This window comes from Chamaea fasciata, unplaced genomic scaffold, assembly GCF_029207755.1.
Source record: "Chamaea fasciata isolate MVZ Bird 193981 ecotype frontalis unplaced genomic scaffold, bChaFas1.0.hap1 SCAF_9, whole genome shotgun sequence".
NCBI classification, from domain to species: domain Eukaryota; kingdom Metazoa; phylum Chordata; class Aves; order Passeriformes; family Sylviidae; genus Chamaea; species Chamaea fasciata.
The window spans coordinates 19,632,250-19,645,969 of NW_027094094.1; the positions used below are offsets into that span (position 1 = coordinate 19,632,250).

The following is a 13,720-nucleotide window of genomic DNA, read 5'->3' on the forward strand; positions in this document are numbered from 1 at the left end:
TGTTTGGCGAGTATTGAATGAGATTGTTTCTAATGATTCCGCTGGGGTTTTGCGTGTGTGCCCTGGAGCAACTTGTAACACAGTTAATCCAGACTTAATTCTACTATCTCTGTGATGTCTTGTGGTATTCTGAATGCTGGCAATAAGATCTGTAAGAACGGGTGAAGACTGTTTTTTTTTGTGGCGTGCTGCTATCTGCAGCCTTGTGTCAGTGCAGTCGTTTCACTTCAAATGATATTCCAAAGTCTTTTTTTTTTAACAGCAGCAAACCTCACTGTTTATATACTAAAGCATTATATGCAGAATAGCTCATTTCAGTTGGTAAAACAAACAATCAAGTGGCAAATTCTTCAGTCTGAAAGCCCATGGAGTAATTTAGAGTAGGTTACAGTATAACTTACCTGTGGTGGTACTGTTGTGAGCCAGAGAGTCACCTAAAGCCAGCCTGGCCCCCAGAGTGCTTCTCTGAAACAGGCTTCTTGCTTTGGCCCTGGGAAATGCTTTCTTTAACAGCCTCTCTCAGTTTCTCTTTTACCTGCATTTTAATTCATGGCTTATTTTCATTTGATCTGTGTATTGAACAATCCTTTGAGTCAAAAAATGTAGTATTAGAAAGGTGTTATCCTTTATTTGAACATAGTGTGACAGTGAAGTGACAAATATTTCAGAAAGAATCCCTACTTAGCAACAAATCCAGAAAATGATGGTTCTGGGGTTTGTGGGTTGGCTCTTTTTTTTTTTTTTTTTTTTTTAATTAATGTCAAGACAATTTAAAAATCTGTTAAAATGAAAAAGTGCCAAGCAGAGGCATTTTGCAGGTGGGGGGAAATGTTCAAAAATATAGGATCCAGCTCAGTAGAGGCATAAGTGCAAACTTGAATTTGTAGGTCTGTTTCAGCTGTGGTGCCAACTTTTAATGGCTTCTTTCTCTTGAGTGTACCAGTATGGGCCCTGGGAGTGTTGTCCATGCACTAAAAGTCTTCTTGGTACATTTGTTGACTTGTATGGTTTTGCTACTCTTTTTTTTTTTCTCCAGAAAAAAGTTTTGTTGACCAGATGTACTTGGCATATTTTGATTTTTGTTGTTATCAGAGAAGTTATGTTTTGTGTTAGAAATATTCTGCCTGCCTGTGCTTTTTCCATGTAGCTGACCTGATTTTCTTTTTAAGCTTTATACTGTAGTTAGTGTATTGAAGAAAGTAAGCTGAATTTTGATACAAATTAGAGCTGTACTTAGGGCATAAATTAATTTTATCTGCTGAAATTGGTCCTCAATTCCAGTCATGGCAAAAAGAGGAGAAACTGGAATTCTTTACTTCTACTGTGTTTCACTATTTGTAGCATGAAAAGAATTACTAAGATGTAGATCAGGGAGCTTGTCTCTGAATCTGTTGCTACCTGAAGTCTTGTAAATGTGAGGCCTTTCATCTCTTCACTTGGAAAGGAGATGTTAGGGAAGGAAACTGGGATGCAAAAGAATGGCTGCTAACAGTATAGCTTAGGGATTGTAGATGTGGAAGAAGAGCTTTCTGGCTGAAAGAGGTGGATTTATTTTATTTCCAAATGCAGCCTCTTGTGCATTCTTTGCATTATTCTTACTTTTGTCTTCTCTCCTTTTTTTCTGTTTCTTTACTCTGATTGCTTTGTTTCTTCCTTAGTGCTAGTTTCTTCAAAATTGCTGAGAGCTTTAAAAAGTTTCAGGTTTTTTTTACAAACATTATTCCTAGTCAGTGAAGCTGATTATACTAAAACAGAGAGATAATGTTGTAAACAGTTTTAGGTATTTGTTAATAATTTCATACCTCTTGTTAAAGTTAGAGAGACCTCATTATCTGTTCAGGTGGATCTGCCATCAGCTTTTGTACCTTAATGTAGTGTGGGTGTAGCAGCAAAAGGACACTGCGAAACCTTTCCTTGTCCAGTATGTGGGAAGACTCTCTATTCAGAAGTGTAGATTTCTGAGCACAATCATGTGTTTGCTTTAATGGTTCCTTTTTAAGTGTCCTTTTTTGTTATCTACTTGAGGGTAGCCAAGAAGGCTTGAAGACTCCAACACTGTCCATTCCTCCATTTACTTGGTTTGCCTTTACTTTGAGCCATCTCATTAATAAATCTTTAACTGTGCTTTAATTTTTTGCAGATGATGTAATGCAGACTACTTACTGTGAAGTTGACTTGGACAAGGGAAGAAGAGATGCATTTGTGTATGCTATCAAAAATCACTATTGGTACCAGATGTATATTGATGACTTGCCAATATGGGGTGAGTGATATTATACATTAATGATTGGATTACACATACTCAAGTCCCATACTGGTGGGTTTCATGGAGTCATTTAATGACTAAACTTCATTACAAGAATTTCGCAAGAATATGAAACTTACATGCAAGTCAAATTCACAAGAGTATGAAATGAAGTACTAGAGGACCTAGTTTTAAGCTGCACCAGGAGAGGGTTGGGTTGAACATTATTAGGAAGCATTTCTTCACAGAAAGGGTGATTAGACTTTGGAATGGGCTGCCCAGGGAGGTGTTGGAGTCACCATCCCTGGAGGTGTCTCAGGAAAGACTGGTAGTGGCACTCAGTGCCACGATCTAGTTGACAAGATGGTGTTGGGTCACAGGTTGGACTCAATGATCTCAGTGGTCTTTTCCAACCTAATCAATTCTGTGTGATTCTGTGTGAAATAAGCTGAAGGCTTGTTGCACTGAAGGAGCAGTAGGATGGCTGTACTAGCAAAATACAAAATCAGTGAAAAGCTGGTTTGTTTCTCAAGCCCTGATTTAGTAACAGTAATCTCTTGGATTTAAATTTGTTCAAATGTTCAGGTGGTAATTAGATAGGTTACACATAAAGTCCATGTTAATATGATCATGAATAGCAAGTTTCATGAAATTATTTGAGAGCTGAAACTTTAGTTTGCTACTTTACTACTCATGCAAAAACTGTTTCATTTACTTTTATGTGGTAATTTTGTGGCTGTTAACAGTGTTGCTTTGTAATCCGTGTTTGTATGGAGTTTTATTTTATTTACTCATCTACAGTTCTCAAAATTTCTCTTGTTGAGTATTATTAATCTGGATTTAGAAGTGCTTGTGTCTTGAGTGAAAATGTATCTTTATTGCCATTGTCTCCTAAGGTCTCTGTGTTTTGTTGCCCCCTCCCCCCCCCCCCATAACCTGTGATCACATGCCTAGTAAAGAGTGCTCTGCAGATTGCACTTCACACTTGATACCAATCAACCAAACTCTCCAAGGCCTAATCTCCCTGTTGTAGATATAAACTGAAAGGAAATGAAAAACAGCCATAAAATGTTTTGGTAAGGTAGGGTCTTTGTTGCCATGAAAGAGGTAAACCTGCCGAAACTAAACAAAATCCCACAGCACCTGCAAAAATGCAGGTCATGCAAGAAAAGTTCTTTGATAGCTGGTATGAATAATGCTATCCATCATTCATTCCTTTTTACAAAGGGTGCTTTCTTTAGCTCTTTCTTATTTCAATTTGTTTTAGAAAATATCTGTCTGATGAACATGGTAGAAATATTAACATTTTATTTATTATTTATCTGGTAGCCAGGAAGGTCTGGGGTTTTTTGTTTTCTTCTAAAGTGTGTGTTTTTAAGAGATACCATTATAATGCCTGAAGAGAAGTACTTAAGTATTGATTTTGTTCTTTTCGTGTGATTTGCTTACTGTGTGTAATGGCTCTGTAGCCAGGCCTGGAGTAGACCTGAATTACTCTGTGTGGCCTTTACCGTACTACTGGTGCAATTGCTGGTAGGCTTTTTAAAGGCATGCATGAGTGACAGTTGTTACTACAGTATTTTTTATGGCTTTGGCCTTTCAGCAAAAGACCAATGAATTGTTTTTCTAGACTAGTGGCAGGTGTGTAGGCTTTGAATTGCCCAAGGATAACGGATGCTAAGCTTGACTTTTGGATTCCTATGTGGCTTTACAAGTCTTGAAGGCTTTGTTTTTTAGGGTTTATTTTTCTGGTTGTGTTTCATCATCAAAAATGCTGAGGAACTAACATACCTACTAAATTTTCTATACACTGACAGATTTTATGCTCTCAGCTAAAAAATATGTTTTCCTGTGATTCCAGTGTTTTTAATGTTTCCCAATAGTATGCTTTTTATGCACAAGAAGTCAGCTAGAAAATATGTAGAATATAGGTATCATCTTTCTAAGATATTAAGAGGCTGCTTTTGATAGTTTGGAACCAGGATCTCGAGCTGTGCTACATAATAGGGGACTACAGGATCATAAGTAATGGTAAAATTATGTAAGGATATAATCTGACATCAGGTGGAAAGCAAGCAGTGCTGACAGTTTAGGTCTCTGTCTCCTGCAGGTTAGGTAAAAGTAGCAGGACTGCAGATTGGTCAATATTAGCCTGACTTTTATTCAAAAAAAATAACGAGTTCTTGGTGGGGGGCTGAGAAAGGAGTGGATGCACCTGAACCAATCAAAAGTGTTTATTTGCCAGTCTGAATGAGTATTTTGGACCTTTGTGTTCTCAGTACAGTGGAGAAAACTGGGAATATAGCTTATCTGCAATGATTTTGGTTTGCCTGGGTCTCTGTTCAGCAACAGAAATGTTTCAGGCTCTGAGTGCTGCTTAAAACTTAAAGCACTGAGACTTGGTGCCAACTGAACAGTTTTTATTTCAAGTATTTCTGTTATGAATATGGCATGAATGATACTGTACACATGCCTCTGCCAGCTTGCTGATGCTTTTGAGTGTGTTGTGTAGACTTGTCTAGTAAGTACCACGTAATGTGGTGGCAGGTAGAGAGACTAAAGAAAGCAAATGTCTTTTGCTTGATTGTGTTTGCATAGATGTAACTATTTCTAAATAGTTACTAAATTTCAGTAATTATAATGAAGAAAACCATTAGGGCTGTTTAGGATAAGTGGGTGTAAGCACTGAAGTGGTTATGATGGTTATGATAGTCTCCAAATACTGAATACTGAGAAGGGGTTTTTGGTTTCATGAGGGTGGTGTCCAGAACTGGTCACCCTCAGCTTGCACTAAAAATGGCTTGTGCTGAATGACTTTTTTTTTGTTACTGTGGAAGGCTATCATGTTGATCCACTTCATTTGGATTACCTATCTTGAGAACCTTGTCAGCCAGCATCAATTGTATATACTCTATGACCCAATAACCTATTTTTTTCATTGTTGCTTCGCATCTTATATCTGGATTAAACCAAAATTTTGTTCCCTAAATGTAGATGGCTGGAATCCTTTTTTAGTGCTACCAAAAGAAAGCTCTCTCTGAAGAGTGTAAAAGAAAAGGATTCAGATGGTGCTAATGTTTGCTGAGAATTCTAGGCAACTTCTCTTTAATTCTGTTCTTGAAGCTGATCATTCACTTCTCTGGGCTCATCCAGATGCATTCATGGCACTCCTCCTGTTTCCTGGCAAACTTTAATTAAGTTCATCCTTTATGTTCTTTTTGGTTTTCCACCTTGCTAAGGCTTACTGATGCCAAACATTAGTTTTTAAAATTCTCCCTAGAAGTCCTCAAAATACCCTGTGAGGAGTACTGTATTTTCAGTAAAGACTAGGCATAAATTAACCTTTCTTAACTGCTGATAACTGAAGGTAATGACATCAAACTGCTGTTTGAGGACTCTGGAAGGTTTATATTCTAACCTGAAAAGGCAACCAGATCTTTTTAAGTGCATTCAGAAAAAATTATTCCATTTTATATTTTTTCCTGAATTGCTCTCCCACAGTGGAGAGAAAGACTAGGCTTGTTTGTTTCAGGACACTCCCTGAGTATGTGAAGCACTGTGTTAGTTCATTCCTTCAGTGAGTGATTGATCAGAATATCTTTTAAGTAGTTGAGAGGTCTATTTTGCATGGTTCTGGATACTACCAGATGGCATGGCAGGTGTCAGACTGTATGGTGAAGGCTCGAACTGGCACGTGTTTTGTGTAGATGGCATATATGAGGCAATCCTGACAGATGAGCATGAGTAGAAAAACTTGACAGAAAAATGCCACCTTGAAAATTAAAAAAACACAGGTGATGCACAAAGGCCCTTCCTTCATATACCTGGTGCTTTGTTACAGCCTGTTCCATATCCTTCACCTACTTGTTCTCCCATTCTCCTCACCCTTGTGCATCTTGAGTGCTGGTTTTTTAGTGACTTTCTATCTTGTATATCTTGTATGTGATCTTTGAGCTTGACATCAAAGGTGACACAGCCTGGGAATTTGTTGACTGTTGAACTTTTTCTGTTTTCACCCATCATAGCACAGTCTCTGGAATTCTTCTGCAGTAGATGAGGCATTTTGCACTAACTTACTGAAAATTAAGAACTTAATCATAGAATGGTTTAGATGATATGAGTTGGAAGGGAACATAAAGATCATCTTGTTCCAACAGCCCCTGCCCTGGGCAGGGACACCTTCTACTGTATCAAGTTGCACAGAGCTCCATCCAGCCTGGCCTTGAACACTTTCAGGGATGGTACAGCCACAACTACTCTTGGGCAACCTGTTCCAGTGTCTCACCATCCTCACAGTAAAGAATTTCTTCCTAATATAAAACCAGATTTTTTGCAAGCATTGGAAACTTCTGTGCAAACAAAAACAAAAAACATGTGTTGGGAAGTCAACTAATAAGGATTACAGAGAGAAAGTAAAATTTTTAAGAGGAAGAAAAAAATGACTGAATAGATAGATGGAATATGGGAAGCTCTAGAGGTCTTGGCTAAGATCTGTTTAGCTAGTTATTTATCTGGTAAGAATTGCAAATAAAAGTAGAGGCACTGTTGTTGGGTCTTCTGCAGTGCTTTTTGCTGCATGCTTTTTCTTTTGATACCATTAAAAAATGCTTCTTTCAGAGACCCATGGATTGAAAGTGGAATCCAGATATTAGAGTTGATTAAAAAAGCATAATGTTTTCTGTGTTCTCTTTGTTTATGTTGTTTATCTGGCAAAATTTTTGTAATGCATACTTTAAAAAAATAAGTGCAAAATGCTTGAAAAGCATACCTGTAATAGATGCCCACACTTGTTTCCTATGCAGGGATTGTTGGAGAAGCAGATGAAAATGGAGAAGATTATTACCTTTGGACTTACAAAAAACTTGAAATTGGTTTCAATGGAAATAGAATTGTAGATGTCAATCTGACCAGTGAAGGAAAGGTGAAATTGGTACCAAACACAAAAATCCAGATGTCATATTCTGTAAGTAATTTGGTGATGCACCTGTAATAAGAAATTCTGTATGGTGAAATAGCTCAAAAATAGGTACTTGTTTACTACAATATGTACTGATATGCTGAGCTGTGTTAGAGGAAGATGCATTTTCACTCCTTCAATTATTTTGTTTTCTTGCTGAGAAACCTTGATAGATTTATTAATAACAAATGTAAAATTGTGATTTTTGAAGTACTCAAACAAACTGGAGCTTCTGTAATGTGCAGAAAATTGTTTTAGTGGGAAAGGAAGATACCCTGAAAGGATGGAGACTAGAAGTATAGAGGACCTACAAGTAGGTACACATCATCATCATCATGTTTGGACTTCTGACATTTGTATCATAGGTTTGAACTGGATTCTGAGCTAGGATAAGAAGCCACTGTAAGCCTTTATGCTTTGCTAGCAATTAATACCAAAATTTACTTTGTTTTGCAGTTCCAGTAGAAATTTCTTATTTATATAACATAATTAATAAGGTTTTAAATTTCTTTTTCTGAAGCTCTTTGCTATGATACTGACTTGCAATGATAAAGGTAATGAATAAACAATGCTTGCTGGTTGAGACAAGTAATTTTTTTCAGTTTTCCTCTTTATTTAGTTGATGTTACTTAAATCAAGTGATAGTTCACTTGTCACGTTCAACACATTTGTATAGTGAAACCATTTTTTTATACGTTGCTTTTCTTCCACGCGTTAGTAGTGGATGTCAGCATAGGATTTTATTTCAGAGAATATTCTTGCCACAATTACGTTTCTCTTGTGCTGAATAAGTTGTATATTTTGAAGTGCAGATAACAGGGGTTTGTATGTGCTTTTTAGAATTACATTTACACTGATTTCCCTATTTTTACTGCAAAATTGATAGTAGAAATTTCAGAATTTGCTATTTCAAATTCTGCCAGCATTATGAAGTCCATTTGCTCTAAATTTTAAGTTGGACAGCATTGAGGAGCAGCCAGTAACGAAAATAACGAAAATATTCCCTTAAAATACTTTTTAGTGTACAAAGCTCAGGACTTCTCTATCAAATTTTCTTGGCACCACTGGGCTATTGCTGGGCTGGCCTGTGTGTGATGTTTAATTCAGATTGTCACTGATGGATTTGTCCTAAGCTGTGCTTCAGCAGTGACTGATGCTCTAATGAGAAAGGTATCTGCTTAAAACAATTTTGAAAGCTATTAATGTTTTGAGCTACTAATCCTAAATAAGGTTGTAATTTGAACTGAGGAACATTAATATCAAACCTCAAAGTGAGTAGTGCTGGCATCTTGGGGTTTTTAATATGTCTCAGGACTGTGGTGAGTGATTGGGGTGTTCAATCTACATTTAGTATGCTTTCTTCTATACTCATTAAGGGAACCGCTTTTGGAAGGGACAGTTCCTTCTCATGTGTTTTAAAATAGATATGTACAAGGGGGCTGCATTTGTTTCAATATGACAAAAAATCCTGATAATTTTTAGCATGCTTTTGTGGAAGATTTTCAGGTAGGCTTGTATTTAATTTGTAAAATTGTTTTACTTTTAATTTTTAAATGCAGTCTTGCAAAAATTCTCAAAAATACTTTGTGCTACCATATTAGCACCATATAGTTCTTTAATGCAATTTCATTTTCCAAATCTAAACCAGTCCTCTCTGCAGCTGGTGGAGAACTGACAGCAGTAATATGCTGTTACCCTGCGATAATCTGTCCATAAACACGTACTTTTCCAGTTGGTTTTGGAGTAATTTATTGGCAATTGAAGTGTCTAGATCTATAGTAATTATGTGTGTGTATATATATTGTGTATATATATATATATATAATATAGGTTCTATAGTCATGAAAAAGGCTTATTGTGTTTGACTACTACAAATTTGTATCTTTGGTTAGCCTCACAGAGGCAGTGAGAACTGAGGCAGTGCAGGACTGATTCTACCTTGTTCTTAAAAATAAGCCATGGACAAGATTAGATCCATGAGGCGACGTGGCTGATGTTCATTCTATGCCTGACCTGTAGATGCCAATCTTGGAGGACATCATTCCATTGTTTTTTGCCAAACCCCATTCATATTGAAGAAAACATCTAAAGTGGATGATTTTGAATATGTGTTCTGGGTTTCTGCATGTCAGTATAGCCAAAAATATTGTAAGGAGTTTTTCAAATATAAACATTTCTCTCTTCAGGTGAAATGGAAGAAATCAGATGTGAAGTTTGAAGATCGATTTGACAAGTATCTTGACCCATCTTTCTTTCAGCACAGAGTATGTATTGATCTAAGACAGCCTTACAGCACGTCCCTTTCATATGGTTGCATTAGTTCAGATGTCATGCAATTTTTGGATTATGTCTTTGAATTTTCAGATTTTCCAGGTGTTCTGGGACAATAAAATATGGAGGTCTTACTGTTGTTTAAGAGGTAGTGTTGCTGCTAAAACAAGGATGGCTCTGTTTTATTAGAGTGCTTCAATAAATATGGAGGCAAGCTTCAAGCTTGCAGAGAATACGGGGTAGTTCAAGAAAGTAAATTCAGGTGAGCAGAAGCAATGAAACTTCAGGGACATGACTGTGCAACTGTGTAAGCTGAATAAGTGCAGTTGGCCATAAGCAGACTTCTTTCTGAAGTAAATGCAGAGCCAAAAGCATTAGCCTAAACCAGTTGGCTCTATCAGTTCTGTTTAAATCTGTGGTTGTAATCTCCTTAAGGGTAGTGTACTGAGCCTTCCTACTTTTTGAAAGTAGGGACTTTGCATTCTGTTTAGAGCTCAGTGAAAACCAGAAGGATATGCTTTTGAGAGCAAAAATAATGCTGCTGCATATTTTGATCCTGTGCAAAGGAATAATTCCTTTGGCTTTGCTACTTAAACCTCTTCTCCAGCAAGGCATCAGTGCATTGTGTTGCCTTTTGCTTACCAAGGGAGTGTGCACAGCCAGTTGTTCAAACTTTGCTGCTGCTTAACAAAGTTGTGGTAACTTCATCCTGGGCAAGGCTGGCTGTTAAGAAGGTTTATATAAGGTGTTTCACAGGCCAGTTTTAGTGTCACTTTCTAAAAATGTGGTGTTAGTTATGATAACTCACTTATGATTTTTACTTAGCTAGTGCTGACAAGCTGTCCTTATAGGCAACAGTTTATCTTTCTTGGAACAATTTGAAATACGTTTACAGTTCTAAACCTTATGGGTATGTTTTCTTTCTGTAGATTCACTGGTTTTCAATTTTCAATTCTTTTATGATGGTGATCTTTCTGGTTGGCCTGGTGTCTATGATATTAATGAGAACTTTGCGAAAAGATTATGCAAGATACAGCAAGGAGGAAGAAATGGATGATATGGTAAGATCTGCATTCACACTTTAAAAACTTTTCTTAAGGCTTATTGTTTCCTTGTTGTACATTCATTGTGTTAGCAGCTCTGAATGGCTTTCTTCAATTGGACAGAAAATGCCTTTTGTGTGTCTTGAAAGTGTTACTGGTTTTCTTTATAGCACGCTTCTAGGTTGCAATCCAAAAATCTCTCTGTAGTCACCGTGTTAATGTTCATATCCAACCTTAGGATAAACTAGGTCCATTCTGACTTTGTAGTAGAAGCCTGATGTACTCCTAAGCACCTTAGAGGCTTTAGGGGCAGGGAGGGATTCAGATAGATTTTATTGTGTCTTACATTCAGGTAGTAATTTGGTGTCGTCTTCCATAGGCATGTGAAAAGTAAACTTTTATCTTAGACTTGATGCATTCAGAAGAGAAGACACACTTCACTTGAAGTTGCTTTATTAAATCAGACCTTTTGTTTTTATGTAGCTTATGTGTTTGTCTTTAATTGTCATGACTAGACTTAAAATTTGTTGTTGTTGTTCCCAGGACAGAGATCTAGGTGATGAGTATGGGTGGAAGCAGGTCCATGGAGATGTGTTTAGACCATCCAGTCATCCTCTAATATTTTCATCGCTTATTGGTTCTGGCTGTCAAATTTTTGCTGTGTCTCTTATAGTCATTATTGTTGCAATGATAGAAGATTTATACACAGAGTAAGTATAATTGTGCCATGTCTTCCATATATAAATGTTTAAGTGAACAAAATAATTACAAAAATGATTGTTCTAACTGGCCTGAAAAAAAGTGTTTGAGAGTCTTTAGTTGTAATCTGTAGTTCAGACATAGTATTAAGAAGTTCTCTTCTACTGTGTAATGAAACTTTGTCCTACTGTTAGTTGGTCTCCTTTGATTTTCTCTTTTAGTGCTTGCTTTTTGAATGATTTAGTATGAAACTAGTTTGTTGTTCTGCAGAATCACTAGTAGATAATATGGGAGAAATATGTATTCAAAGGACATGCTTCACTCCTTGTTTCATCCAGAGTAACAAGATATTAGTATATTTCTGACCCTGTTTTCCCACCATGTCCTGTGAAGGCTGAAATAAGACTGTGCTCTGTTGTGAATAGTCCTGTTTTCTGCTGACAAGTCAGTATTAAGTCAGTCTTACCACAAGTCTGCCTGGGAATGAAAATGTTATTCCATAAGTTCTTCTGAACACATAGTGCTCAGCCTGTGTTGATGTAAAATCCCCAGAAATAAGCGGTCTGTGGTCCTGACTGGAAAGAATCTATTAAAAAAAAATAATACTCAAGTTTGAATTTAACACACTACTTGTAGTTCACCTGTTTTCTTCCTTTACCTCTTAATTTGATTGAGATTTTTGGGTTACTGGGTGGACTTCATCTGTTTTTGTAGTGATGGTATTTTGGGTATTGGAGGGAATTATTGGCTTGTGTTTTGGGGTTTTTTGGGTTTTTTACAAGTGATTTAAGCAGTGACTGAACTTTCATCTGTGAGTATCACCTGTGACTTGATTTTAACAAGTTGTAATACTTCTAATGTGCCACTAGAGAGAACTCTTGCTTTTCAATTTAGTGGCGTTTTAACGGTGTGTTTTAACAGCCACTCTGTAGTACCAAAATCTTGGCATATTTTCATTTTTCATAAGGTGTTATTCCCCTCCTTGTGCCTCATGGTTATATTTCTAGACAGGCATACATACACACTTTTAATTGTGCAGCATGTCAGCCTTTCAGAGGACAAAATTAAACCATTTCAGAATATATATGCCCTGTAGGGAAGCTGTAAGTTAGTCATGTCAGTTATAAAATGTATCAGAACATAATTTTTGAAAAGACATGTGCACTTAGTCTTTTATTGCAATAGGCATTTCTATTACTTTCTAGGTGAATTTAATTTTGGGTGTGTAGTGGAACAATTGACCACAATTACAACAATTGTGTTGCAGACAATTCTTATTTTTAGGAAGATGGCACTGTCTGGTGTTTTTACTGGTAGCCTGGATTTACAAAGTGGCAGTGCCATTTCAGACTGTGCCTGCACGTGTTTCTAAATTGTCTTAAGTTACGAGAAGTTTTTAGAAAACAAATGTTGGCAAAACAGTCCTTCAGTGTGTGTGACCAGCAGGTATATTTGCTTTGGTCATGCAGTCATGGAAGCTTAAGTGCTAAAGATTGCTTCTTTGGGTATAGCAGGCATCCAGGAATGGTTCCTCAAAAACCAAAATGGCTGTAACTAGAATCTCTCAGAGCAACTAATTTGAAGAAAGTACAGTAAGTCAGCTGAAAACCTACTGCTATTTGCTGTCGAAGAATAGCAGAGGGATGTGGAGAAACAACTCTATTAATGAATAACATTTATATCTTGCTATTCTTAGATATGATCTTTTAAAATGTATTTGGAAATGGCTTCTTTGATTTAAAATTATTAGCTTTGCTTGTAAAATTTCAGAAAAATTATGCCAAAATTAGTAGTCCAACATTTAATGGAGTGACATTTAAAAATTACTAAGCTCTTCTGATTGCACTACTTAATGCTGATTTGTGACTTCATTATAGTATTTATAGTTTCTAAATCTAATTTTCTGCCAGATGAACACTTTCAATCTTCATAGTTAATTTCTGGAGGATGGCAGAAACATTATTCACAATCTTATATTTTTGTTAATACTGGCCTTTTGACATTTTATCTGCAGTTGAATCTTGCACTTAATGTATGTAACGTAAATAGTTATTTATGCATAAAGTACACACATCCAAATGTCAGAATATATTCATCAGAGGTGAGATTCTGTACTCCAGTTAAAATAAATGCACGTTAGAAAAGAATGTAGTATGTCAAAACTCTCCTTCCCATATTGAATTAGACTTGACCAAAGCCTTGTATGCAGTTTTCATTCTTACCCAGATTTTACAGTTTAAGCACTTGTAAATATTTTTATTACATAAAAATATTAAATAACTGCTTCTGCTAAAAATGCAGGGGGTTTTTTGCTCTAATCATGTTTGGTTTTGTATTTCATTTACCAAAAACATCCCTTCTTGTAGGAGAGGATCAATGCTTAGTACAGCTATATTTGTTTATGCTGCAACATCGCCAGTGAATGGATATTTTGGAGGAAGCCTTTATGCTAGACAAGGAGGTAAATTGTTTTCATGTTTCAGCATTTTCATTGCTTTGTTAAGT

At 36.5% G+C, this 13,720-nt stretch overlaps 1 protein-coding gene across 2 annotated transcripts in view; it reads left to right on the top strand.

The window, feature by feature from the left end:
• TM9SF3 (transmembrane 9 superfamily member 3) overlaps nt 1-13,720 on the top strand; it is a 43,947-nt gene that overhangs the window by 12,572 nt on the left and 17,655 nt on the right. For both annotated transcript variants that reach the window (XM_066191339.1, XM_066191338.1), the window contains exons 3-8: nt 2,141-2,263; nt 7,048-7,208; nt 9,389-9,466; nt 10,403-10,534; nt 11,060-11,226; nt 13,582-13,676. In XM_066191339.1, coding sequence (XP_066047436.1) covers nt 2,141-2,263; nt 7,048-7,208; nt 9,389-9,466; nt 10,403-10,534; nt 11,060-11,226; nt 13,582-13,676 — 756 coding nt within the window. The remainder of the gene's footprint in view (nt 1-2,140; nt 2,264-7,047; nt 7,209-9,388; nt 9,467-10,402; nt 10,535-11,059; nt 11,227-13,581; nt 13,677-13,720) is intronic.